The 27874-nt window shown below is 52.6% G+C and overlaps 1 protein-coding gene and 1 long non-coding RNA gene across 2 annotated transcripts in view; one reads left to right on the forward strand and one right to left on the reverse strand.

Moving 5' to 3' along the window:
* The window catches only part of HCN4 (hyperpolarization activated cyclic nucleotide gated potassium channel 4), a 45088-nt gene extending 42626 nt beyond the window's left edge, over positions 1-2462 (reverse strand). The window contains exon 1 of the mRNA XM_049613840.1: positions 1503-2462. Within this exon, the coding sequence (XP_049469797.1) occupies positions 1503-2290 (788 nt within the window). The 5' untranslated portion in view covers positions 2291-2462. The remainder of the gene's footprint in view (positions 1-1502) is intronic.
* An 8012-nt stretch (positions 2463-10474) lies between these two features.
* Positions 10475-23003, forward strand: LOC125910125 (uncharacterized). Its single transcript, XR_007453861.1, has 2 exons — positions 10475-11729; positions 22599-23003. It is a non-coding gene; the product is annotated as an uncharacterized LOC125910125 (long non-coding RNA).
* The last annotated feature ends 4871 nt before the right edge of the window (positions 23004-27874 follow it).

Below are 27874 nucleotides of genomic sequence, written 5' to 3' on the forward strand. Positions count from 1 at the left end.
AACCTGGCCCTGGGAACCAGCTACAGTTCCTGATGGTCTCTGTTCACTCAACTTGAAGACTATGCCTGTCTGTTTAGCCTGTCCTCTGGCCTCCCACACCCTCTAGAATGGGAACCTTGGGTATTAGGGTTAGGAAGAACAGTCCCTCAAAAAAAGAAAGGCGGGGGGGCTCTGTTCACCACTATTTTAAGCCATCGAGTGTTGCCTGACTGGTCACTCCCAGCACGAGAAATCTCTCTCATTGGATGGAAAATGGCTTTGCTCTCATTACAAACCTGGCTTCCCTGGAGTTTGCAAAGAGGGCTCTGGGTTGGCAAAATGCTCATTTATATTGGCAGGCAAGCAGGGTAGGCAGGGAAGGGAGCTAAATAGGAGGCAGGGCTCAGAGAGAGAGAGAGAGAGAGAGAGAGAGAATAAATTAGACCCAGTTTTAAATGGTGAATGTTTTCAGACCCTCACTTCTGTCCTATGTATCAGGAAAACTCAGGGGGGAGGGGGCACTGGGGGACCTTAAGATCTTGACTGGGATAGGGGGGCATCCCTTATTTCAACTTTAGAGGCAATCACCAATCTCCTGTTTTGCAGATACCCCCACAGGCTCCAAGTGGTATCTACTCGGTCAGTGGCATCTGACTCAGGTGATGGAGGAGGGGGCAGGGTCCTTTTCCCTGACTGGCAGTTACACCATGTGTTTGGGGACCCATGACTGAACCATGAGAGTCCTAGTAGCTGCTGGAGCTTGGACTGGGGTGACAATGGGGCACAGGATGAGCCTGGGGTTACAGGACAGCTGCTTGTCAGTCAGGACACCAGGCATCTTCTCTGACCACTATGAGCAAGGTCATTCTGTCCTGCCAGTCTGGATGCCAGGTGCCCAGGGTGCCTGCTGCTGGCCCACCACTTGGCATGAGGGTCTGGGCCCAGGGTTAAGGTGGGCATGGTGGGCTTTTATCCTGGACTTGAGGCCCCAGTGACCTCACTCCTCCAGGGGCCTAGCTCTCCCTCCCCAGCTGCAGCTTCCCAAGGCACAAGAAGGAGATCCTAATGCTTGGGGTCAGTACCCAAGGAGCTGGCCCCTCTGCCAAGAGGTCTGTTTCTCTTCGTGGCCCTGCTCTTCAGGCTGAATGACCTGGAACTGCCTCTAGGATGGCCACCCTGACTCTGCAGCCCAGAACAGGGAGGTGGGATGTGTGGCTTAAAGTGGCAGAGCCATATCCTGGCTGCCGGCAGGGCTAGGCCAGGCTCAGAACACCTTTTTAGCCTGCCTCTAGTGTGGCCTAGACCCCAAGAGGGTGAGGACTGGAGCCCGGAACAGAGAAGAAAGTTCCCAGCGCGGTGCAGGAGGAGGTCTGGGGGTGTCTTGGTGCCTAGAGGCGCCCCACTTCTCTCGGAGCTCCCCGCGCGAAGAAGGAAAGTTAACCCTGGCTGAGAGGCAGGGCTGAGAGAGGAAGCATGCCTGCCACCGCTTCAGGGAACCCATAGGATCGCCTTGGCCTCCTTACCTGAAGTCGCTGTAGGGGTGGATAATCCAAAATCCGGCCGACTTCACCCTCTCCTGCTCGCGCTCCACGGCTTTCTGGCTGCCAAACATCCTCAGGGAGAATTTGTTGACCCCGGGCTGGAGCATTGCCCCGAACTGGCGCTGCATGAAGCCGGCCTGGCCCAGGCGCACCTCGGCCTCGGGGAGGATCTGGTCGCCGGCGGCCGCGCCTCCCTCCACTTTGATAGCAGTGTCCACCGAGGGCTGCTCGCAGGAGGCGGAGGCCGGCTGCGGCTGCTGCTGGGGCGGCGGCGGCGAGGCTGCGGGCTGCGCCGAGGCGCCGGGGCGCTCGGGCTCTGCCGCCAGGCCCGGGGGCGTCCTGTCCTCACCGGGGGACGCGTCGCCCTCGGCGATGAGCCGCCGCTCCTCCGCGGAGTCATGCAGGTGCCCGTGACTGCTGCCGCCCCCTGCTCCGGAGCCGCCGCCGCCGCCCCGGCTGCCCAGCGAGGCCAGGCTCCCGCGGAAGCGCCTGCAGTCGCCGTTGGTGCTGGACTTGCCCGAGCCGCGGGCCGGCCCCTCGCCGTCCGCCGCCCCGAGGGCCGCGCCCCGGGGCTCCGTGCCGCCCGCGGCCGCCGAGGGTGAGGGTGAGGGCAGCGGCCGCAGCCGGATGCTCCTGCGGCTGGGGTCCTGGCGGCCCCCAGCCCCCTCCTCCTCGGCGTCCTCTTCCTCGTCCATGATCCACGCCTTGGCCCCCACCTGCTGCGGAAGGCTGTAGAGCCGCTTGCGCATGGACGGCGGCAGCTTGTCCATGGCGCCAGGGGCCGGGGCCCGGCCGGGGCAGGGGCGCGGGTGCGGCGCCGCCGACCCGCTCCAGGTCCGCCCGCCGGTCGGTCCGCCAGCGGGGACGCGTTCTCCGCCGCCTGCTCCGGACCGCCTTAGGCGCCCATGCTCGGGGAGGCTGGGTGCCGCGGGGAGGCTCCCAGTCCCGCTCCGGGTCCCCCGGCTCGCAGCGCTGCGCCTCCTCCCGGGCCGGGCTGGGCGCGGGGACCCTGCGCTCCCTCCCTCCCTCCCTCCCGCGTTCGGGGGCGCGGCGCGCGGCCCGGCTCCAGGCGCCCCGCCCCCGCGGGGAACAATGGGCGCGGGTAGAAGCGGCGCTGCGGCCGCGGCGCTCGGAGAACCGCTCTGGAGCGCAGAGCGCACGACCCGCGCGCCTCTTGGGCGTGCGTCCCGCGGGCCGGCGGGCTATCAGTCTGTCCCGCCGCCCCGGCTTTGTGGCCAGCCACTCGCGAGCTCGCCTCGCCTCCTCTGGCCGAGCCCGGCCGGCCCGTCCCGGGGCTCCCGCCGCAGCCGAGCGGAGCCCAGCGGCCCGCCGGGCTTACATCAGCGGCCGCCTCCCCCGGAGCGCCCTCCGGCAGTGCTGGGCTCCCGCGCCCCGGAATATTCATGAAGCCGCCGCAGCTCGCGGGTTGCCATAGGAGCGGCTCCCGCAGCCGGGCCTGCCTACCTGGGCTTCTTAAAGGAGCAGCGGCGCGCGGGCCGGGGGCTCGGAGAGGGGCGGAGGGTGGGGGGCGGGACCCGCGGGCGCGCAGGGTGGACCCTTGCCTGACCTTAGGGGCTGGGGTGAAAGGTGTCCTTAATCATACACCCTCGAATACCTTTCCTTGGACAAGGCTGGGAGCGCGCCCCAAGTCTAGGATTCCAGCTTGGGTTGCGAATTTCCACCCCAAGACGGGGCGGGGGAAAGTGGAGGGGGGGCGGGGGGGGGGACGGGGTTTCCTGATCTCTCCTTCTCCGAGCTCTAGGCTCTCCTTTCCCGGGCGGTTTAGCTTCTCAGCTGAGTCTCCGACCCTGCTCCCGGGAGGCGGGCGGGTCTTCTGGATGCGGAGCCCCCAGGCCTTTCCTCAAGGCGCCTGGAGAGGGGGTTTCCAGGAAATGCGCCGCCTCTGTGCTGCTCCCGGGGTTTTCCTGCGACACGGGCGAGGGGCGAACCCCCACCCCCCCTCCGCAGGTCTTTCCCCTGCGGAGGCTTGCAGCTGCCGGGCAAGGAGGGCGTGGGGAAAACTCCGGGAGACACCGGGCGCGCGGGTGAGACCCAGCCCTTCGAGGTAAGACTTCGAGGAAATGCGCCCGCAGCAGCCTCGGACCGAGGGTCCGATCCCCGTGCACACCTCTTCCGATGTGGTTCCGACGGGGGTTTCTGAGACCAGGGGGGCTGCAGCGGGGAGCCAATAGGCAGGCTCCTCTGGAGGCCTGGCACTCTGGAGCTAGCTGTGGACCTTCTCCCATCCAAATCGTGACACCCCCGTATGGACCAACGCTGAAGGAGTTCCCGCTCTACCCTGCCCCCTACCCCCAAGCAACTGTACAATCGCTTCCCCTTTTGAGTCTGCTCCCCACCCCCACCCCTAGGCCAGCAAGCCATCCAGCTGTGTGTCCTCTCTCTCCCTGTACGGTCTCCGGGGCTTATGGACAAATCCCACCAGCTCAGCCAGAAATATCGCTCTTTTTCCTTCCACACCCCACGATAGCCTGACACCCCCGCCCCTCCACATCCACATAGGCAGGGCTGCCACACCCCCTCTCCTTGGCCTGGGGGCTACCAAGATGGCTCAGGGGTTACTGAGATCCTGTCAGGTCCAGCATCCCAGATTAGTTCGTGAATGAGGACGGGGCATTAGAGGGAAGGGGTTGGCCAGGGAAGGCTGGAGTTTGGGTTAATGCTGAAGTGGACCCTCAGCAAAGTCTGACTGACGGGAGAGAGGCAAAAAGGTCCCCTAGCCTTGCCATCTGTCTGAGGAATAACGTGAAGTTTTTCTTCAAAGGATTTTTTAGTCTCATTCTTAGCCCACTTGGGACCACCTCCCCCACCCCATTCAGAGCAGAAATTTTGGAAGCAAGATGGGAGGAGGCCGCCTGGCAGGTGCTTCTCTGCTCTACCCACTGGACCACAGGACCTCCCATGGGGGGAGGGAATGACTAGCAGTGATGTCATCACCGCTAGCTGGCATTTCTACTTTTGAGCAGCTCTGAGCTGACAGTTCTCTGCACAGATGCTGGGAGGCCTAATCCTTGAATGTCCTTGGGTCTCCTTGAGGAGTGTTCTTAACGGGCTGGGAGCCCCGCCTGCCCTGATGTGCCAGCCATAGGGAGAAGACCTCCGTTTAACTCACTTCTTTGGGCTTCTGGATACAACTAGGAGCTAGTCTGCCCTACCCCAGCTTCAGGAAGTCAGCCCAAACAGGATTCCCAGTGACCTGTGGTAAGGGCACCCTCCCCTAGGTACCCTTCCTGGCCACCCAAATCTTGGCCATGTCCCACCTTTTAGTCCCCATGGCCCATGATCTCCCATCCACCTGAACACTGATTACCCAGTGGAGTTTATGTCCCCTTCAGGACTGAGCTCCCTGAGGGTAGGACAGATTCAATTCATCTCAGGGACCTCAGCACCAAAATGGGGGGGGGGGACAGAGAGCAGATCAGTAAATGTCAACTATGGATGAACAACCCTAGAAGCCAGCTATGCCACTGAAGGGGGTCCTTGAAGTAGATGGAGGATATGACCAAGGTTTATGCTTCCTGGGTTACTCCTGCCACAGGCTGGCCAGGGGTCAGGGCCCTCAGATTCCTCTCCCTCTAGCCCCTCACCTACCCTCAGTTTGGTTAGTACCACTCATCTAGGACCATCTAGGATCACCCTCGGGTGCAGAAATGACCATTAGGTAAAGTAGGCATATGGTAATGCTGGCCTCTCCTGTCTCCTCTGTGTGAAAACCCTAATGGAGGACAGCTGTGGCATGTCGGTGGTGTGGGGGAGAGAGGAAGAAACCCAGGCTTTGATGGGCTCTAATTGTGGGAAATCTTGGACACAGCCTTGGGAAAGAGGAGAAAACTCAAGATAGGAAAGAAGTGTGTACTAAATCACGCCTCAACCGATGAGCAATTTGAGGAGGGGGACCTCGCTGAGCTTGGGGTAGCTAGGGAGGACTCCCTGGAGAAAGGACTCAGATTTGGTAAGAGACAGGTATCCAGCCCTTTACAGTTGAGTCCGTATCTGTTAAACCACATGAAATTTTTGTGGGCCAAATATGATCAGATTGTCAGGATTTCACTGGCTGTAACTAACATCCTTGCTCTCATTTGCAAGTAAGGGAACTAACGCACTGAGACATTGCCATTGCCAAATGTCTCACAGCAAGAAATGGTGGAGCTGGACCCCCAGCCAAGGGCCCCACAGGTTGGGCTCTTCCCAGCTGCCCAGAGGACTCACGCAGCTACGGTGCCGTTCTGAGTGCGTGTTTGAAGCAGAGAGGAGGTGAAGAATGGAGCCCCTGCATTCTGTATTCTCCCCATTGCTCCTGCCAGGTCTCATGCCTTCTCATTTCCAGTGCCACCTAGAAAGCCCGGGGTCTGTTCTGATTCATCTGGTAACACAGTGGACAGGACCTGGGGACCCCAGGAAGGGGAAGGCCCTGCCTCTGGCCTGAGACAGAGACCTGTGGCTCTCAGCTTCACTGGGGAACTGAGTGTCTCTGGGAGACAGATGTGTCTCCTCTAGGGCCATAGGGGAGCCTGGGTATTCCTGGACTGCAAACCCAGAAAAAAATCTGGGTCTAAGAGAGAAGAGGCTGTGGGATGGGCTAAGAGAAGGGATGAGCTTCCTTCTCTGGAAGGGATACTGAATTCAGAAGATCAGCTGGGAGTGGGGTGGGGATGTAGCTGATTATTATAGATCAACCTCAGACCTTATTTGGCAGGAACCTGGATGGGCAGATGGGTAGAGGGGGTTGAGAAATTCTGAAAGGTTATTTGCTTGTGGGCCAAGGGCATTGTTCTTGCTTAAAGAAGTGACTCCGAGGTAGGGCCGTGGCTCCCACACCATGTTATGCCAAGGTTTTGTCCAGTCCTGCTTAAAATTTAACCGAGAGAGAGAGAGAGAGAGAGGGAAAGAAAGAGGGAGAACAATGTAGGATATTTTAGGGTAAGGTTGCCAACTGCCCTTCTTAGAAGTCTGTCTTTATTCTAACATTATATCCTTGCTGCATTTTCTGTGTTGAAATGCCCTTTTATGAAATCATAGTGCCAGGAGATGGTATTTTTTATGTCCTTGGCTAAATAAAAAGTTGGCATGGGATTCTGTGTTTGTTCCCAAAAATCATTTTTGAAATGTTATTGGTCTGTGAATTCCAAAAGTCTGGGAGCCCCCACCATAAACAATAGAGCATGAGACTGGAAAACAAATCCAGTGGAATTAAATACTCCTCTGTCATTTACTGCCTGTTTATGCCTCAATCTTCCTCATGTGTGAAATGGGTTTAATGATGTGTACATCATAAGCTATTATGAAGACCAAATGAGACATGAATGCACAGAATATGACATCTCATTTGTAGTAAGTTCTCAACAAACACGGAATGATGGAATAGTGAATAAAACCTGGGTGGCTCAGTCGGTTAGGTGTCTGACCCTTGGTTTCAGCTCAGGTCATGATCTCATGGGTTTGAGCCTCACATCAGACCATGTGCTGGCAGCAAGGAACCTGCTTGGGATTCTCTGTCTCTCTCCCCCTCTCTGTCCTTCCCCTGCTTGCATTCTCTCTCTCTCTCTCTCTCTCTCTCTCTCTCTCTCTCAAAATAAATAAGTAAACTTAAAAACAAAACAAAAAAAAACCTGCAATAGCCAATGGAGAGGAGACAGCCTTTAGAATCCAATTTAGGTCATATATATTTCTTTAAAATTGCTGTTGGGACAAAAAGGATGTCTTGTTATGCAGGATTGCCTTCTTTGAATTCTTCATCCCTGGTAAGTCTTGGCTGATTCTCCAGAAGGCAGATTTTCTTCTCTCTGGATGAGCACTTGCCTAAGTGGGATCAGAGAAAGTGACCCAGAGGTCACACCCTTGACCTTATGCTCAAGGTTCCCACCATTCACAGGTGCAACTTCATCTTTCTGTTTAGGGTAGATATGGTCCTCCCAGTGCACCTTCTGCTCTGCTCTGAGGCAAGTCTGCTCTGTGGGCTGGAATTGGGGGTATGTAAATTTCCTGCTGGTGGTCCTGAACTGGGGATGAGGCCCCCAAGAAGTAATATTGGAATCTGCTACATTCCCTCAGGTTTCCCATCTCAAGGCTTCCTGATGAAAAAACTGGAAGGGAGAAGGAACATGGGAGCAGCCAGATTGGATGTAGATGTATGGAGAGAACAAATTAACCACGCAGTCTTGACCAAGACTTGGTGCTCGTCCCTGAGCACAGCCACCAATGGATGGAGGCTGAGAATGGGGCGTCTGGGTGGCTCAGTTGGTGGAGTGTCCAACTCTTCATTTCAGCTCAGGTTATGCATGATCCCAGGGTTGTGGGATTGAACCCTATGCTGAATGTGGAGCCTGCTTAAGATTCTTTCTCTCTTTTCCTCTGCCCCTGTCCCCAACTCATGCTCTCTCCATCCTTCCCTAAATAAAAAAAAAAAAAAAAGATAGAGGCTGAGAAGACAAAGAGATGCCCTATTTGGGGCAGTTCTCAGTCTGGTCAAAGCAGTGAAAGACCATACCAGAAGTTTGTAATCAAGGGTCAGAGTGAGTGGTTCAGAAGCTCAGAGCAGTGGTGCTCCTGAGTGTGGTCAAGGTGGGCTTCCTGGAGGGGGTGGAAAGTGAAGTGGATTTTCTAGACAGTGGTTACTGTGTGTGTGTGTGTGTGTGTGTGTGTGTGTTGTTGTTGTTGTTTCTGTTGGAGGAAAGAGTGAATGGAGCAGCCTGGCAGGGGTGAGGCCTGCAGAATTCTCTGTGGGGTTAATAAGGCATTGCCAAAGGATAGACCTAGGGTAGCATCCACCCCACGGGACCACTACATGGTTGCTCTAAGCTGGCCCTAAAAGAAAGTCTGCTATCTCCATAGGAGGAGGGTATTGGGTCCTTTTGACCCCCTCCTCCCAACACTCTCACCCTCACAGTCTGGCTGCAAAAACTACTGGGAGCCCACATGCTCACCCTCCCCCAATGACGTTAAGGCACTACTGAAAGAAAGTCCCTACAGGCTCAGTTTCCTATTGGATTTGCCATCTGCTTTCTTCCAGCTCTGTCTTGTTTCTTTAGGAGCTGGGAGTGTGGGCTATGGCATTGTCCCCTACTCTACCCCCTGCCTCTGTGCAGGACCCCACCTGTGAGTGCCCAGAGGCTGGCAGAGCCCAAAGCCCTTTCATCCCCAGGCCAGGCCTTGATCTCTCCATTCTCCCCATCCCGCACTCCCGGCTACTCCCCAGGACTCAGCCAGGACCCTGGCAGGGACATCATGCCCCTTTCCTCTCAGGAAGGCAGAAGAAAGATGTGCTGACAGCTCAGCCAGGCCTGGACTGTGTCTCTGTGTCCCACCAGGGCTCCAGGACGTCTGGGCCACCTGGACTCAGAGCCAGGCTGGAGAGTGAGGCACTTGGGGTCGGGGGAGGCTCCCGAGGTGCTGGCTGAGCTGAGCTGCCAAGAAGTTAAGTACCAGAGACTCCTCTGTCCCAAGTCTGGAATTCACCATATATCAGGGCTGAAGTGAGTTCAGACAGGAGCTCTGGAATGGTTCCAAGCCTGCGCTGGAGGAGTTAGGGAGGGAAAGGAAGAGACAGGATGGCCTGGGAAGGGGGAAGAGGCAGAAGAGGCTTGGCAAACAGGACAAGGTGGAGGACTGGGGGAGAGTGAGGAACACTGGGCGGGGGGGAGGGGTAGGTCTCCACCCCCTCCTCAGGGAAACCTGAGGTGGCCCTTACTAATGCTGGGCTCCTCCCTTCTGCCAAGCCTTGTTCATGCTGTCCTGCCCTCTGTCCTCTCCCCTCACTCCTCTACATATTCTTCCCCCAATTTCACATAGTTCCTGTTTTCGTTCAACCGTTCACCCCTTTATTTACTGAGCCGACTATGGAGTACCTACTGTATAATGCTGAAGATCCAGCCCCTAATCTCCAGCCACCGCAGGCTGCGACAAGAATAAGACAGAGACAGAACCTCTTGTAAAGAAGCCAGGGACAAGGGTCATGTGATGTGGACAAGTGGCTGGAGCGCCCGGAAGGAGGAGGAAGAACGTGGAGGAGGGGAGCAGGGGGAAATGGTCTTGCTTGAATTGGCTTTTGCAGAAGGCATGTGTGATTTGTTAAAGTGGAAGCAGAGAGGTGGCCTATGCCGGGCAAAGGGCACGGTGTGAACAAAAGAGGGGCAAACGGGAGCCCGTGCACTGGGGTGGCTGAGCAGTCTGGGGGACGGCAGCCCTGGTGGTCGGGGTGGGGGAGCACGAACACCCAAAGGTAGGCTGGCTCTGGAAGCAATGGGGAGTGACTAGACCTGACTTAAGACAGGCCAGGACTTTGGGGACAACCATCAGGTGGTGCCCTGGGAGCCCAGCCCTGTACTCAGGTCTTCAGTGAGTGAACAAGAAAAGAATAAGATACAACCCCTGCTCTTGGAAGCTCACAGTGGAGTCAAAGAGATTAAAGTAATGGCACAAAACCATTCAGTCATCCTGCCAGAGTCAAGGACCTGGCCCCCAGATGCCTGTGGGTGCATACAGGGAGCCACAGCCAGGGTTGGCAGCTGGTTTGAGAGCTCTGCTCTCCAGCTCCCTGCAAAGCACGTCTTTTGTACGGGCCCCACAGCCCAGCCTCCCTCCCACGAGCCCTGCGCATCAGGATAACCTGCTATTACATGAGCCTTTCGCTGGACGCCTTCCAGAGAGAGACAGCTCCGCTGTGTAACGAGAGCCGTGCCCCACAGGCCACCCTGCAGGGTCCAGAGCAGAGCAGTGTCAGGGAGAGGGTGATAGAGGCTGTGATAGGGGCTGTGATAGACACTGTGACAGAGTGTATGGAAGGGGCTGTGGCAGACACTATGATAGGGTCTGTGATAGAGGCTTGTGACAGGGGTCTATGACAAGGCTGAGACAAAACCTATGACAGAGGCTGTGACAGGACCTGTGACAGAGGCTGTGCCAGAGGCTGTGATAGAGGCTGTGATGGAGCTGTGATAGGCTGTGTTAGAGGTTGTGACAGGGACTGTGACAGTGGCTGTGACAGGGGCTGTGACAGGGGCTATGACAGAGTCTGTGATAGAGGTTGTGATGGGACTATGACAGGCTGTGATAGAGGCTGTGATAGGGACTGTGACAGGCTGGGACAGGGGCTGGGACAGAGGCTACTACAGGGGCTGGGACAAAACTGAGACAGAATCTATGATAGAGGCTCTGATGGGGGCTAGGACAGAGCCTGTGACAGGGGCTGTGACAGAGTCTGTGACAGAAGCCATGACAGGAACTGTGACAGGGGCTATGACAGGGGCTGTGATAGGGGCTGTGACAGGGTCTGTGACAAGACTGAGACAGAATCTGTGATAGAGGCTGTGATAGAGGCTGCGACAAAGGCTGTGATGGACTGTGACAGGAGCTGTGACAGGAGCTGTGACAGAGTCTGTGATAGAGGCTGTGATGGGCTGTGACAGGGACTGTGACAGAGTCTGTGATAGAGGCTGTGATAGGGCCCGTGACAGACTGTGATAGAGGCTGTGACAGGCTGATACAGGGGCTGGGACAAAACTGAGACAGAATCGACGATAGAGGCTCTGACGGGGGCTAGGACAGAGTCTGTGACAGGGGTTGTGACAGAGTCTGTGACAGAGGCCATGACAGAAGCTGTGACAGGGGCTATGACAGAGGCTGTGATAGGAGCTGTGGCTGTGACAGAAGCTGTGATGGGGGCTATGACAGAGACTCTAACAGGAGCTATGACAGAGGCTGTGATAGAGGCTGTAACAGGGGCTGTGACAGGTATTGTGACAGGGGCTGAGGCTGTGACAGGAGCTGTAATAGGGGCTATGACAGAGACTCTAACAGGAGCTATGACAGAGGCCGTGACAGAGGCTGTAACAGGGGCTGTGACAGGGGCTGTGACAGGTATTGTGACAAAGGCTGTGGCAGGTACTATGACAGATGCTGCCACAGTGCTGTGACAAAGGCTGAGACAGGGACGGTGAGAGAGCCCGGGACAGAAATGTGACTAAGTCTGGAACCACAATCAGAGTTGGGACAACAGCTCCCGGAGCCCAGGCCTACACTCCCACGGTTGACAGAGCAGTTGGCGGTGACAGCAGCAACACAGCAAACACATGGGCCCAGCCAGGCCCAGGCACTTGTGGAACTGCCAACAGGCTGAAGCTGCCACAGGAGAGCGAAAGGGGGTGAGTGAGGCCGGTTCCTAGCCCCCTGCTGTGGGTTCCTGTGTGTCCATGGGTAAGTTTCCGGGCCTCCGTTTCCTTGGTAATGCCGGCCTTGGGGAGAGGCCAGGTTGCAGAATTAGACCGGAGCAGATGTGGACCAACCCAGGGTCCCCGTGAGACTCCAAGCTTTTTCAAGGGGTCTCAGGGTCTCCCCAGCCGCCGCCAAGAACAGCCTGCTGGCCGAATAAGAAACACACCCTCCACCTATACAGACAACCATTCCCCCCATGTGTGGGTGCTAGTGTGATGCATAAAACACCTATTTGTTTTAAAGTATAACTGAATTCATAGCCGTGAAAACTGACATTTATGGAGAGCTAGCTCTGTGCCAGGCACCTTGCCAAGTGCTTAGCATGGATTAGCTCATGTAATCCCTGCTAGAGTCCTGGTCAGGTAAGTGGTATTATCTCCATTTTACAGATGATTAAATCGAGGCTAGTGAGGTTGACTAACTTACCCAAGCTCCCACCGGCAGAGGAAGAGCCAGGATTTGCTGGCAGTTACGTCTACACAGTGTCTTAATCTCACCCACCATTGGCTGCTTTTCTCAATCACAACTGCTATCACGTGAGATGTATTTTGAAGCTTCAAAGCCAGAGGGTTTTTTCAGCGAAAAAGAGGTCCTTGTACTCTAATGGGCTGGGACCTACTGTGTACAGGCTCCAGCAGCCCTGCTGAAATCACACGGGTGCCCTGACTTGCGCTTCCTCCAATTCCTGGTCTTTAATGCACCCGGGGCCACCTGGTGATCCCACTGTATTTTCCTATCTGCCTGTCCTCATGCTGTTCCCATCGGTTACCATTCTCCCAATCTTTGCACCTCTTCCTACAGAGTCCTGCCCATCAGCATTGAAGCCTGATCAGATGCCTTTGATCCAAAAAGGTCCTCTTTGAATCCTATTGTCTCTTTCCCTCCTTCCCATCACATCTAATCTTCTTGAAAGGGAGGGAAGCCCTCGCCTTTGTCTCTCAACTGCCACTCATTCCTTAGCGCGCAGCCATCAGGCTTTGCTACCCTGTGTCTTCAGCAAGATCAAGTCCACCTTTCGTTCCCTTCCTTACCTCCCTCTTCTTGAAACATCCTCTTCCCTTGACTTCAGGAGCACATACTCTTCCGATGTCCTCTCCATCTCTGGCAGTCCTCAGTTCCCCGTGTGGGAGGAGGAGGGCTTCCTCAGCCGACTCCGCATCTCTTGGCTTCATTCCTGACTCTGTTGCCTGTGCTTTCTTTTCTTTTGTGATCTCTCTCCTGGGACACTGTCACCCAGTTGGGCTCAGTTCTCATCCATGCCCTCAGCCCAGACCTCTCCCATGGGCTCCAGATCTGGTTGTTTAATGGCCTCTTGGGTATCTCACAAGCACCTCACATTCCACACGCTCTTCTTCAAAGACCCCTCTTTCTTCCCACTCAGTGAATGACCACCATCCTTCCAGTGGCTAAAGCCAGAAACACGGGCATCGTTCCTGACTCCTTCCACCACCAGTCCCACCACCGGCCCCCATATCCAATCAACTCCAAAGTCCTGCTATTTCTCCTTCATAAATATCTCTCAAGTACGTCTACTCCTTACCATGTCCGCTGACACAACTCCAGATTACTTCTTGCCTAGGCCATGACAGCAGCCTCCTAATGGAACTCCCTACCTCCAGCCTTGCCTTATTATAACCCATTTTCCATGATGCATCCAGAGTGATTTTCCAAAATGTAACTCTGGCATATCTGCTTAAGACTCTATAATGATTTCCACTGGGCTGGGATAAAGGCCATTTTTAATGGCCTGGCCACCATGATTTCCTCAGCCTTCCGTCTCAACAGTGCCCTCCTTCCCCTGGCACTCTGCACTCATGCACTTTCCTAGACTTTCTGCTTGTGGTGGTAGCGACACTCTCGTTAATGACTGCAGTGGCGATCATGGAGATGTTAGTTGTTGATGATTAAGGTGGAGTAGCAAGTTGAAAACACTGCCTACCACATTGTAACGGCAGTCGTTGGAGGCAGAAACCGTCCCACAAGGTTGGTAACATATGCCCATCTCAGGACCATCTGCAATGGGGGTTGTTTGGGGACTCTCTAGTCAGGGCACAGCTGTCTTCCCATGGTGACTCTTGGCTGTCAGCCTGAACCTATGTCCAGTATTCATCTCTTTTCAGCCTTGAGTTGATCCCAGCAAGTTGGTGCAGTAGTGGCGAGGGTGATGATCGTAGAGGGACCAGGTGATAAGTGTGAAGATGCCACTGCCGTCAGCACTTAGTGAGGACACAGGCAAGGTTAGCCACGAGGCCATAGAAGATCAGCTCCAGCCAGTTGGTGCCCCAAGCTCTGTCTTTGCTGGTGACTCTCTCGGTGACCAGCTTAGGTGGTGCTTTGACTTTCTCGGAAGCTTAGGTCTATAGCCCCGACCAACCACCCAGTTTCCGTGTATGCCCAAGACCGGTAGCCTGACCTCCATCACAGGGCACTGGCTTGCCAGGCGGGGCCTCTGACACCCTTGATATAGACAACATTCTTCCCCAGATTCAGCATTTATTTGCATGTATAAATATGCATGGGGGCTATTTTCCTGAACTTGGGAAAGGGATTGGGGGCTAAGAAGACAGGAGATGAGCAGTCTGGAGGATGATAAAAAGGTATCTGGCCCTGTGGCAGTCTGAGAAATGGTACCCAAAGATAATCGAGTCCTAATCCCTGGAACCCTTGAATGTTACCTGATATGACAAGACACTCTGAAGATGTGATTAAGGATCTTGAAAATGGGGAGATGACTTTGGATTAGCTGGGGAGGCCCTAAAGGCAATCATTAGTGTCCTTGTAGGAGGGAGGCAGAGGGAGATTTGACACAGAACAAGAAAGCAATGTAACCATTGAAGCATGATGCCATGCTGCTGGCTTTGAAGATGGATGAAGGGGCCATGAGCCAAGGAACACAAAGAAGGCAGCTCTAGAAGCTGGGAAAGGCAAGGGAAAGATTCTCCCTGAGAGCCTCTGGAGAGAGTACAGCCAGGCCTGCCAGCACTGTTATTTCAGCTCGAGACAGACTTCGGACTCCTGGCCTCCAGAGCTGTAAAAGAATAAGGGGTGCTCTTGTAAGCCAATGGTTTGTGGTCATTAGTTACAGCAGCGGTAGGAAACTAAACAGTCCCGTTCTGTCCTCCTTCTCCGTCCCCTCTGTCTTCCTCTTGCGCTGGGTTAATCCCCTTGGTGTTAGCAGGGAGGTCAGACACTGAGCAGTAGAGAAAGCTGTTCTCCTCACTTCTCCTCAGGGCCCAGCACCCTCTGGTTCCAGGAAATGGAGGCTTTGGGAACATTGGAAAGGGGACACTGCCTCACAGCAGTAGTCACACATGGGTCACTGTTGGAGTGGCTTTGCTGGCAGCAGGCACTGAACCAGGAGAGGAGAATTCCAGAGAAGCCATATGGGGATTGTAGCTGACGGGGTGATGCTTCATCATATGTGGGCTCCCTTTTTGGAACTCCCAGAAATACTTGTGGCAGAGGAGGAAGAGGGCAGAGGTCTTGTAGGTGCCAGAAGAGAAACAGCAGGAACTTTGGGTGATGGATGTTAATGGAACTTTATTTATAGCCCCAAACTGGGAGGGTCTGATAACATTTGTGTTACATTGTTCTTCTAGCCCACTAGTCTCTCCCTGACTTTACGCCAGGTGGCTGATTAAGCAAGTAACGATTCCCAAACTCTTTTCATGCCCTTTCCCCATTTCCATTCAGCTTTTTATCTTTTTTTCTTATGGAGTTGAAGGAGTACTTTCTATATTGGGAAGAGTTTTTCCTTTTCTATCGTTTATTGCTACAAATACTACCCCCCCCCCCCCCCCCCCAATTGTTATTTGACTTTTGTTACGGGGCATTTGCCATGTCAGAAATTTTCATATTTTATATAGTGAAGCATATCAACCTTTCTTTTTAAAAATTTTTAATGTTTATTTATTTTTGAAAGAGAGAGAGAGAGAGTGTGTGTGTGTGTGTGTGTGTGTGTGAGAGTGGGGGAGGGGCAGAGAGAGAGGGAGACACAATCTGAAGTAGGATCCAAGCTCTGAGCTCTCAGAGCCTGACGTGGGGCTCGAACCCACAGACTGCAAGATCATGACCTGAGCCGAAGTTGGACGCTTAACTGAGCCACCCAGGCGCCCCAACCTTTTCTTTTATAATCTCTAACCTATATCACACCTGAAAGAGCTCTTCCCCACCTGAAGAAATATTTATTTACATTCTCTTGTCTATAAGCACATGTCATATGCATATGTAATCGATCTTTCCCCTATTAACTAGCAGTGCCCCTTTTCTCCTACAGTACATTTCTATCTGTATGGATATATATTCTGGATTCGATACCTATTCCATGATTTGCTTCTTATTCCTGTTCCTATAACACAACCTTTCCCCCAAATTACCATAATGTACTATTATCTTTTAAAAAAAGAAGAAGATAAAGAATCTTTCTCCTCTCCTGCTGTCTCTTTCAGAATTCTTCTAGCTATTTCCTGTGAGATTAACTATATATAATTATTTGATGCTGGTCTTTTGATTAGGATTGTACTGGGTTTACGAATTAATTCAGAGGAAATAGATATCTTTAGATCATGGTATCTTCCCTTCCAAGAGGAAGGTCTGTCTCTATTTAAATCTCCTTTTGTGTCTGAGGAGAATCATGCCATGGTTTCAGCCCTGGTGCAGCCTTTTCTCTCATTTTTGTTTCTTTTTGTTCATTTCTGTCAAGTTTGGGGAGGGTAGTTTTGTAAACCTGCATTTAAGCCACCACGATTCCCAGAAGCCTTTAGCTTTGCACTGCGTTGGGGGCGAAGGCGGAGATGATGAGCTGAGGCTGTGGATGGGGGTGAAATTCGAAGGAGATTAAATGCTAAGTGAAACGGAACCTTACAAAGCTCCAGCATTTGCGGGGAAAGTGAATGTGGTGGGAGTGGATGAGAGAGAGCACACAGAAGGGAGAGGCCAGAACTAGCCAAAGGGTGTCAAGCAAGCCAGAGGATGAGGACATTTCAAGAAGGGCATAGTCAACAGAGCCGGTGTTGCTGGGAGGTTGTGGAGAATAGCTGCGATGAAGCCGTGGGATGTGTTGGTTGTGGCTGGTTCAAGGTCAGGTGATCCTATCACTCCGTGTTTAAACTGGCACATTGAAAACGATTCTGGGACAACAGGGGCAACCCAGGGTTATTTCTGGCAAACCGGAACACATGGTGCCCCTGATTATGGTGACCTCTGAGAAAGTGGTCTCAGCAGATGACATCCACAGTGCCCATCGTTGTGTCAGTTGAGGAGTCAAGACAGTGAGACTAGATTGTTCTTTTTAGAAGTCTGGCCAGAAAGGTAAGGAGACAGTTGGGTCATAGCCGGAGGGAAATTAAGGTTGGAGCAGGGCTTACTTGCTTGTTAGTTTTTTACACTTGACAGATTTGTCTATCTGGTGAGGAAGAGGACTTAGCAAAGAGGGAGAGATTGAAGACGCAGGGTATAAAAGGAAAAATTAATAAAGACGGGAGACTTAGGAAGGAAAGAAGCAGCCCCAAGAGCCTACAGAAGACCTGAGGCCTGCCTGGAAGAGAAGGAAGGACAGTTCCCAATATGAGAGGCAAGTAAAAGAATACATGACAGGCCAGGGAAAAACTGAGGTGCAGAGAAGGATCTGAGACAACTCAGTTAACTTCTCAAGGATGGTTGCCGAGAAGGGGGGCGGGCAAAAATCCATATGGGGCAAAGAGCGTCCAAAAGGAAAGGCCCCTTGGCCCCTTCCTTTGGAGATCAACATGGTTATCCCTTATCTGATGGATTGAGATGATTCTAAATGAGGTCCACTGGTGGTAGGAAGCTTGACAGATTGTCTAAACTCAGTACCAGGCCCTAAGCTTGTAGGGTTCTGGCTGGTATGTGTCTGGGACTGGAAGCTTCTCTCACCCTAACCACTTTGACAGGTTGGGGGTCTTTCTCCACTGGAGAACTACTTTAGAAATCCCTTGGAAATCTGTACCATTGAGGACATCAAAGCACTGCCTTGCTGGACAAAGATTCTGGGATTGTGCAGGACCAGGTTCTACACGGATACCTCGGTGTGGCAACAGAAGCCATAGCTAATCAGAGGCTCCAGTGCTCTCGTCTGTCCCCTGGCTTTGGATGAGCCAGCTCTTTTGAGGACGTCCTTGTATGCTTTGACAATTCAGGGCGGAGGAAAAACCCAAGACAGACAGACTGTACTTCTTGTCACTTCAGATGGGCTTGAGTAGTTAGTGTGAATATTTATGAAACATTTATCTTATTTCTTCCCCACCTTGATAAAGCAGGTTCGTATAATAGAATGTTCGACAGCCATTCGAAATGATATCAGAAAATAAAACAAGTAAACTTGATGATATGAAAAAATATTTAGGGCACATTAACTGAAAAACGGGTATGAACACAGCAATCTGATTTTTTTAAAAGGATATGTAGTATGTCCATACATGGACAGATAGATGACTGTAAGTATATACCAGCTAGCAGTGACTGTTTCTGAGTGGTGGAATGTGGAATTAAGGGTGACTTTTCTTTTTCCCTTACCTTTATTTACAAATTTTTTTTTCAACGTTTTTTTTTTTTTTTTTTTTTTTTTTTTTTTTTTTTGGGACAGAGAGAGACAGAGCATGAACGGGGGAGGGGCAGAGAGAGAGGGAGACACAGAATCTGAAGCAGGCTCCAGGCTCCGAGCCGTCAGCCCAGAGCCTGACGCGGGGCTCGAACTCACGGACCGCGAGATCGTGACCTGGCTGAAGTCGGACGCTTAACCGACTGCGCCACCCAGGTGCCCCTATTTACAAATTTTTTGACAATGTGTTTGTATTGCTTTTTCTTAGTTAAAGAATGTGGTTATTATTTTTTTTTTTGAAGGATTGCCAAGCAGCAACGGGACCCCATCTGGGCCTGAAAGAGAAATCTGTCAAGGGGCCCATGTATCAAGTTGAGTTTACTCCCTCCAGCTGCACTCAGCAGCTTCCTTTTCCAAAGGGAAAACAACCTGGCCAAATTTAGCGATGTCCTTAGCCCAGTGCTGCTCACAGGTCACCCATGGGACACATCCGGGAAGAGCCTCCCTACATTCCCCACCTGGGGCTCCATGGACAGCCCACCATTGTTGAGCTGGCATCTTCAATCCAGGTGCATAAATGAAACTTTCCCCCTTCCTTGACCCTGCAGACAACTGTCTGGAGAGCATTTGTACCCCGACCAAAGGGAAAAGGCACATTGCCAGACCGGAATCCAGCACTCAGAAGGATGGCACTTTTAACTCTAGCCAGAATCCTTGATGAGTCCTAAACAGCATTCAGATGTGAGTTGGACAGCGAGTGCACTCATCCTGGCCTAGTTTGTTGGTCCATCCTCCATGCATCAGTGAGTTTGACTCAAGAAAGGCCCATGGGGTGGTTGCTGGGCTCAGAGGCTTTGCTCCAGGTCAGCCCCATTGGAGAGGAGCTTAGTGACACTTCCTACCTACATTTGGCTAGTGTGTGTAGGGGCATAGTTGTTAGATATGAGGGGGTCTCCACTGGGCCATGCAGAAAGGTCTGGGCCTTCACTTGGCACTCTACTCTTCCCATATCCCTGAGCTTTTGATCCCTAAATCAGACATCACCACCTGCCCCATGGGAAGCCCCATAGGCAGCCAGACTTTTCTGTCCCCGGCAACAGGGCCACCTCTCCCAGGCACCTTTGCGGCAACAGCAGGAGTGAAGTGGGCCAGGTGATGAGGGAGGGGCCCACCTCTGTGCCCATGTGAAGATTCCATGCCATCTCTGATAACCTACTAGCTTTCTCTGAGCTTCTTCCAAAGACAGTGAAGGAAATGCACAATTCATCTCTGACCCACGATACGCATCCCATAAATATTTGTTAAATGAACAAATGGGTGAAGAAGTGAATTAATCAATCACCTGGTTTTGTGGGCACAGAGGCCTTACGTGGCCGGATGAGGACATCAACTCTTTTTAGACTAAGGACATGTAGATAAAAATACCTACAGCGCTTGGCTATGAGTAAAAAAGAAAGGCTAAGATGCCAAGTTTTGTGACTGCAATTCAAAATCTGTACGTATTAATCACTTGTATGTATTAATCATGATACTTTAAAAAGTCTTTCCTTGGCACTGGAACCACAGATTATCAAGCCCAAGTTTCAGATAAGCCACACCAAGGCCCAGAACAAGAAGGGAGTACCCAACACTAGCAGCCTGGTGAAATTAAAGCACACAATATTGGACAGTCCTCTCGGACCCTGGCCTCGCAGGGCTCTTCCCACTGTCTACGCCAGTGTTACTGGAGGTCTTCTGCTCTGGGGCAGCAGGGGGCAGTTTCTCTTATAAATAGATATTGGTTCAGTCACTGTGTGTGCCAAGCAAGCTGCTAGGTGCTGATGATATAATGATGGATTAGATGGTGCTCTGACAAGAGAAGAGATGGGCAGTTATGGTAAGGAAAGTGCACCTGACTTTGGAAGCCTGGAGGAGGGACACCTAGCCCAGACTTGAGGTGAAGGGTCAGGTGGGGGGAGCTTCGGATGGGAAGCAGAAACTCCACATGCTCCTCTTAGAGTTCTCTAAGGGCATCCCTCGGTTGCCACCCCCGTGCCACTCTGTCTCCTGCTTCAGTGACAGCACCAGATAAGGGTCACACCTCTGGGGCCAAGGGGGCAGATAAGCAAGAAAGCTGCTCAAATGAAAGAGGCCCCAGGCAGGGGTGGGTGTCAGGCTCCAGAGGGAGGCCCTGTGAAGGAAGGGACATGCTGTCCTGTTTGAAGGGATGTGGAGAGATGGCACGGACCCCATGGCAGAGGCCTGAGCTCCAGGACTGTCTCAGCAGGCGCTCCAACCCCTGGGAAGTCAAACATGGTTCTCATCTTCAACCTCAGATCTGTCTTCTCTGGAGTCCAAAGCTTCTCAGGAGGCCCTCGAGGACTCCTGCACTCTGTCTTGTTTTCCGCCTCCTTCCTCTGATTCGTTGAGTCTTCACCTCACTAACAACTCATCCCTCCTGCCTCATCAGCCCGCCCTGAGCTATTTCTTCCATCCTTCCTCATTTGGATGGCTCCTGGAATTCAGTCCCTTCTGAAGAAGCTTAGAGGCAGAAGCAGAGGTGATGAGAGGAACATCTACGATCCCCCATGCCTATGGTACTACCAATTGGACTAGCCTAGGCAGGGGCTTGTGTATCAGGACAGGGGAGGCATTTTCACACTAGGTCATGAAGGAGAACCAAGTAAAGAGTATCCATAAGGAGAAACCAACAAGGGACAGGGCAGCACCCCATCAAGAAACAACAGGAAGCGCCTTCCACCTCAGGACCTAAAGGGGCATATGGAAAAAGTTACTGGAACTTGGAATGAGGAGCTCTCTAGAGAGGGCCACCTGACAATGCTGTGGCCTTTCATAGAGGGACAGAGCCCACCCACAGTGGCCAGGCAGGGAGAATGCCACAAAACAAGCACCCCAACGTCTCTCCTTTCCTGCCCTCCAATATTCTGTGGTGCCTTCCAATGGCCAAATCCAACCAGAAGACAGAGGGCAAGGAAACCCACTGATGCAATCCACAAAGGTCAGGTTCACAGGCATAGAGTAGGGTGGAGAAGAGTGGATGGTGGGTCTAGAGGGGCATACTAAAGACACCTAGCTTGTCTGGCTATGTGCGGGGCACCGTGCTGAAGTGTCAAATGGCTTAACTCATTTGAGGGCCATGAGAACCTTATGAGGCAGATATTATTATCATCCCCATTTTAAAGAGAAGGAATCTGAATCCCAGAGAAGCTAAGAAATTTACCCTAATCGTAGCTAGTGAATGGTAGACTACAGATTTGAAGCAAGGAAACCTGACTTCAGGGCTATGTCTTTGTTCAGATTCTGTCTAATCCACTAGTGTGTCCGATAGAACTGTCTGCTGTGATGAGAAGGCTCTACATCTACATTGCCCAATATAGTAGTCACAGACTACATGTGGATACTGAGCACACAAAATGTGGCTAGGGCAACTGACTGAAGAAATGAGTTTTAAATTTGATTTTTACTTTCGGGGCGCCTGGGTGGCTCAGTCAGTTGAGCGTCCGACATCGGCTCAGGTCATGATCTCACAGTTCGTGGGTTTGAGCCCTGCGTCAGGCTTTGTGCTGACAGTTCAGGGCCTGGAGCCTGTTTCAGATTCTGTGTCTCCCTCTCTCTCTGCCCCTCCCCTGTTCACGCTCTGTCTCTGTCTCTGTCTCAAGAATAAATAAACATTAGAAAAATTTTTTAAAAAATGTGATTTTACTTTCATACATTTTAATTAAAATGGCCACATGTGACTACCCTATTGGACCACACAGGTCTTGAGCTTACTCTGTGGGTCTTGGGTTGTTGGACCTTAGAGAGAGGAATTTCTGCTAATCTTGCTCTGCAGCTTAACCCTGGGGAGGGTGAGTTGATTGACAATGTCACGGGGATGCAGGTTAGCCTTGGACTGAGAAAAGATGTGGGGGGTGGGTGTCCTCCCCCATCTCAGGCTGCAGAAGCTCATCAGATACTTCCCTCCACCCTCACCTGGGGAGGAGCAGCCATGGAGGTAAACAAGGGGTCATTAAGATGCTGGGGGCAGGGTCCTAAGGGAGAAGGGACAAAGACACTTGCTCACCTTCTCCCGCTAGACATGCTGGTTAAAATAATTGGCTGTGGTAGGTCGGCATCTCTGAAATTTTATTGCTACTGCTACTTGACCTGGGGCAGGCCCCCGAGCACTTTTCACGCTTCTTGATCAGGAGTTCTTAACTGGGCTACTGGGGTTCCATGCATTGCTCTGGGGGGGGGTCTCTGAAGCCCCTAAAATTGCGTGCAAAACATCGTACCTGTGCCTTTGTTTCTAGGAGAAGGTCCACGATGCCATGAGAATCCCAAAGGCATCTGTGACTCACAAGACAGTAAAGCCCCTGACTCAGGTCCTTGGAGGAAGAAGTGCCTCCTGCTGGGCTGTGCCCTCCCGCGAGACCCGGTCTGCCCCCCCTCTGGGTTTCTTCCACTGCTATGGCTCTGCAGGCAGACTGTCCCCAGAGCCATCTGGAGCTGTGTGCCTCGCTGCTCACCTGGACACAGCGCTGCGCCTCTATCGACTGCCCTAGTTAAGAGCTGTTGAGCTGACTGCAGAGACCAAGTCTGCACCTGCCCCCTCCAGAGGTGGCCAGGCTTTGAGGTGGGGTATAAGCAAAAGCCCTCTGAATCTCTGGGCTTGCAGGAAGGAGCAGGAGTCCTGGAGCCAAAAAAGACGTGCACTTAACCTTGGATCTGTGCCTCCTTGACAAGTTAACGAGCGTCCCTGAGACTCTGTTTTCCTCATCTACAAAATGGGGGGGTTGGAATAATGCCCTCCCTACAGGGGTGTTGTAAAGATTAACTGAAGTAATGGCTATAAAGCACCAGGAACCCGATAAACGTTAGCTGTTATCTGGCACAACTGGATCCAGAAGTTTTCTCCACAGTGTTCTGGCAGGAGGCTGTGCAGCTCTGCCCTGGGGAACTGCAGCCTCCTGGGGCGGCCGGGCCTCCATTTGGACAGCTCTGTGAGAAAGTTCGGACGTCAGTCAGGAACCCTTTGCGTTGAAGTGACAGAAATTCAACTCAAACGGCTCACCAAAAAAGGGATTTTATTGGCCCAAGGAATCGGAAAGGGCAGGAGCCGAGGTGATTTCAAGGGCTCTGGAGACCCAAACAGTGTTGTCGGGACTTTCCTCCTCTCCCTTCACAACCCTTGGCTCTCTTTCTCCATGTAATTGAGGAGAAGGCAGCCCACAATGCTCAGCATACATGATCACATCTTACTGAATCACAAGGTAAAGCTTCTAGGTCCCACTGATGACATAAAAATTCTCGGAGAAGGCCTGAGGCGGCCCAGCCTTGGGTCACATGACCATCCTGAGCCAATCGCCATAGGCAGGGCCATGGGTAATTATGATTGGCCAGGTCTTGTCACATGACCCAAGGATAGGCAATGCTAAACGGTAGCCCTAGTGGAACCAGTTGGAGTGTGCAAGGGTAGAATCCCCAAAGGGCAAAATACTGTTTCTAGAAGCCTATAGAAAACCAGAGGGTATGCACCACCCTTCTTCCCTTACATTGGCTCCGATTCTCTGTCCCTCTGACAACCTCCAGGCCCACACCGGTCCTCGCTGTGTCCCAGCAGGCATAGCACACGGCTGCTCACCCAGTCGAGCCAGCCGCTTGGAGATACAAAGTGTCAGTATGACTTGACCCAATGTGCTTTCCTCCAAGCAAAGTTGTTCTAGTTCCTCCATTTCTCCGAGTGCAATAGGTTTCCAGACCTCTTCCTTCTCTACTCCTGGGAAGACGGCAGCAATCTGGTGGAAGTTGAAATGGGGGCCAGACTTGAGATGTGTCTGCTGGAATGCTGATGAAAATCATGGAGGGCTGCAGTACCCCTTGGTGCCAGTCGCCAACCTGCTGTTTCCTTTGGCCAAACAAGCGAGTTGACTGAGGAGGAAGCACAAAGAAGGAGAAAAATGTAGGGAAGAGGAGGAAGGAGAGAAGAGGGGAGAGTGGGAGGAGGGAGGGAGGCAGAGGTAGAAATAGAAGAAAAGGAGACAAGGAGGCCACAAGGAGAACAGGGAGGAAGCTTCAGCTCTCTAGGAGCTCCCAGGCTGGGAAGCACCATCAAATACTTTAAAAAGTACCCAGCTTGGGTGGCACAGACTGTACATGCAGGAGCTGGCCAGTCAGGGGAGGCTTCCTGGAAGAGGGGGCCTGGAAAGAAGAAGGGGATTGCAAAGCTGGAGCTTGGCTCAGGGAGCTTGCTGCAAGAAGTGCAGAACCGTCTCTGAATGCTCAGCTGGACAGTACGGGGCAGGCTGGCAGGGGAGGGGTCTTGTGCTCCCCTTTCCCCCCTCCCATTCTTCCTTTCCCAACCGGGCTGCTCTGCAGAGGTCACCCCTAGGCTAATGAGGAATCTTCCTGAGGTTTAAAACCAATTAAGCAACAAACGGCTTCTGATTAGTTATTTCTCTTGATATGAATTTTAATGAACAGCCTCCTCTCCCCTCCTTACCTCTCAAGCACCCCTCGGGGTCAGCCAGCTTTTGGTCTGCCTTGGAGAGCCTGCAGGGGGTGTCTGGGAAGGCTAGAGGGGAAGGGGAGAGGGGCCAAAGTGGGGTCTAAGCAGTTTTCCACTGCACAGCAAGACCTGCCAGTCAGCTTGCATGTCCCCTGACATTTCAGAGTTTCACTGTGTCCTAAGACAGGACTGCTCTCTTGGAGGGGAAGCGGTGTGGGGGGTGGGGCAGAGAGATACACAACCACTGACCTCTGCCAGCTCACCTTGTCCGAGAGGCTGAGCAAAATGTAACAAGTTAGCACGTGACAAACCTAGAAGTGCTTGGTGAAAGACATGGGAATGGGGGCAGTGCCACGTTTCAGGGGGCACAGAGCTGGGGACAGGGCTACAGGAGAAGGCAAAATGGCGCACGGGCAGAACTCAGTTCTACAGGGGTGCGCTGAGTGCTTTTGAACAAGCGAGCCCCCACTCTCACTGCTTATCCTTCCAGGAATGTAGAAATGCTAGCTATAGCTTGGCCTTTCTCTGGGGACTCTTATGTCCCTCCTATGAGATGATGCAAGAGAAAGTCCACGATAAGCCAAAAAAAGAGACTGGGGGTTGGGCAGGGAGTGTGCGAGAGGTGGCAGGGCACTGTCTTCTTTACTGCCCTGAGCGCTCACCAGGAGAACCCCAGCACAGCAGCAGTGGGACCCTGTTTGGTTATATACCATCCCTATTTCACAGGCAGCAAACTGAGGCCAATATACTCAGCTCTGTCTCTAGTATGGACAAAAGGGGCAGCTGCAGAGCCTCAGGGTCCAGCTCTTTCCATCCTAAAATGGGCATCCTTTAGGATCCTCCGCTGGGATCTAGAAGCCCAGAGGGGAGGCTCAGGAGCTTGGTAAAGCCTTGCTGTCCATCCCCACACTCCTGACTACTCCTTCCAGTTGAGCAGAAAAGCTCTTTCTTGAAGGGAGAATGAAGTCCATGGTGTCTGCTGGAAGAAGGAAAGGGAGGGGGAAGCTCCTCTTGAGAATTGCTGACAAGATAAATAAAGATGGATTTTTCTGCAGGCTCCTCTTTACCATCTCCCTTCTCTTCTCTCCTCCCAGAGTACATATTTTTCCTCTCCCTGTCCTCTCTGTCCTTCTCCCTGCCATTCTCTTCCCTACTCAGTCCACGTTGGCTCTGAGGGGCATCTGGCTGAGGGATTACAGAAGGGTCTGACAGGCCCTGGATTCCCAGGGATAGCCCAGTGAGTTTCGTAGTGATTCCCTGAAAGGCAGCCCTGCTGTCCAGGTCAGAGGAAAGACATCATTTCTGGCTCAGGCATCTGAGTGATGACAAATTTAGAGCAGCCACCCCCAAGCCCAATCTCTTTGGCTTCCGTTTTGGGTACCAGGAGCCAGCCTGGCCCACAAGATTGGCTTCCAACCAGGGCTCTGCAGTCCAGAGTGGGGCCAGCTGTTCCAGGCCTGAGATTTCCCTGTACGTGTCCCCATGTCACCATCAGGCACCTGGGCCCCTCTGGTTTGCTTCACCGCCCCAACTTTCTGGACTGTGTCCTCCTCATGCCGTGGTGATGGGTGAGGAGACAGATTAGTCAGGTCACTTGGTGGCAGGACAGTTCATACTAACGTGGGCACAAAAAGGGACTTTGTTGGTAGATGTTGTGGTACCAAGTTGTCCCTTTTGAGAAGCAAGCCAGGGTCAGGTATGGGATATTGGCAAACGTATCCCAACCAAAAGAAGGGTCGAACTGCCAACCTGGAGAGAGCAGGGATACCACTAAGCCTCAGGAACATCTGAACTCAGTCTCAAATGCTGCCAGGAATCCAACTTCCTCCTTATGTCTCCATCCATGTCCCGTTCTCTCTGACACTAGATTGGCTTCCTATACCTCCTGAGCTTCACCCTCACAACCGCAGCTCCTGGAGAGAGACGGGGTCTTTATCTTATTCCCAGTTTAAGAAACGCCAGCAAAGAGGTCTGATTGGCTCAGCTTGGATGGCAGTCCCGCCCCTGAAGCACTCAACTCTGGCCGGTGGATGGAATAGCAAAATGGCTGCTCCCATGGGCACCCTATGATTGGAAGGGGAGAATGCGTAATTTACCATAAGTTGGAAGGGGGGAAGGGGGGAGGAGGGGAGCTCACCCCAGAAACTGAGAGGAGGGATGGAGAGACAAATCAGTAGGTATCTATCTCATCTTCTCTCTGACCATGAGGATAGTGGAATTTTTTTTTTTTTAAGTCTTATTACAGAGACTTTGTGAATGTTACTCTCACCAACTCTGGTTTGCTAGGACCACAGACAGCTGGATGTCTTTCCTTCTGTCATCCATAGCTCCTGACCTGTCGTCTTGATTCATGGACTGTAGTCACATGTCACCCCAGATGTGGCCCTGGTAACCTCCCCCTGTCATCTTGTTCTGGCATCATCTCATCTTGGTCAGCTTTACTTAGCAGTTGAAATAGAGCCCACAGATGGGAGCCTAGGATTTGGAGTTCAATCTACCTGAGTTTGGATTAAGTGCCACCATTTACTATCTGTTGGATCTTAGCTTCTCTTGTCTAATTCCCTCTGGTTCCTCGCGTGTAAAATAATACTTAGCCAACAGGGTTATGGTAGAGGATAAAGCAATAGAGTGTAAGCTCATGGCACACAGTAGGCACTCAAAAGGGGCAGCTTGGAAAAAAGCCATGCAAATGTATAAGGCCTTCTCAGATTCTTTTTCAAATAGCAAGATCACTATATCTGAGCAGATGCTATTTGTGCTAGATGAGGGATGAGTGGTGGGGATTGCCTTCAAGTCCCAGGGTCCTGGATGCAGGCTAAGGGAGAGAACTTCAATCCCCTTTCCTAGGGAAGCCCACACACACCCCTTCCGGCCAACTCTGGGGAGCCCTCTCTTTCCTGGGTGACTGCTACAGCCCTGATAAAGCCTTCAGGCCCACCATTGGCCTCAGGGGAAAGGACTGATGCCCTAGAGTCTATCCTGAAAGCAGAGTGGATCAGGGGAGGGGGATCCTGCATGAGATCCTGGCCACATCTGTCCTGAGGAAGCTCCAGCTTCCAAATGTCTCAGGCCACAGGGAGA

This window comes from Panthera uncia (genome assembly GCF_023721935.1).
Source record: "Panthera uncia isolate 11264 chromosome B3 unlocalized genomic scaffold, Puncia_PCG_1.0 HiC_scaffold_1, whole genome shotgun sequence".
NCBI lineage: Eukaryota > Metazoa > Chordata > Mammalia > Carnivora > Felidae > Panthera > Panthera uncia.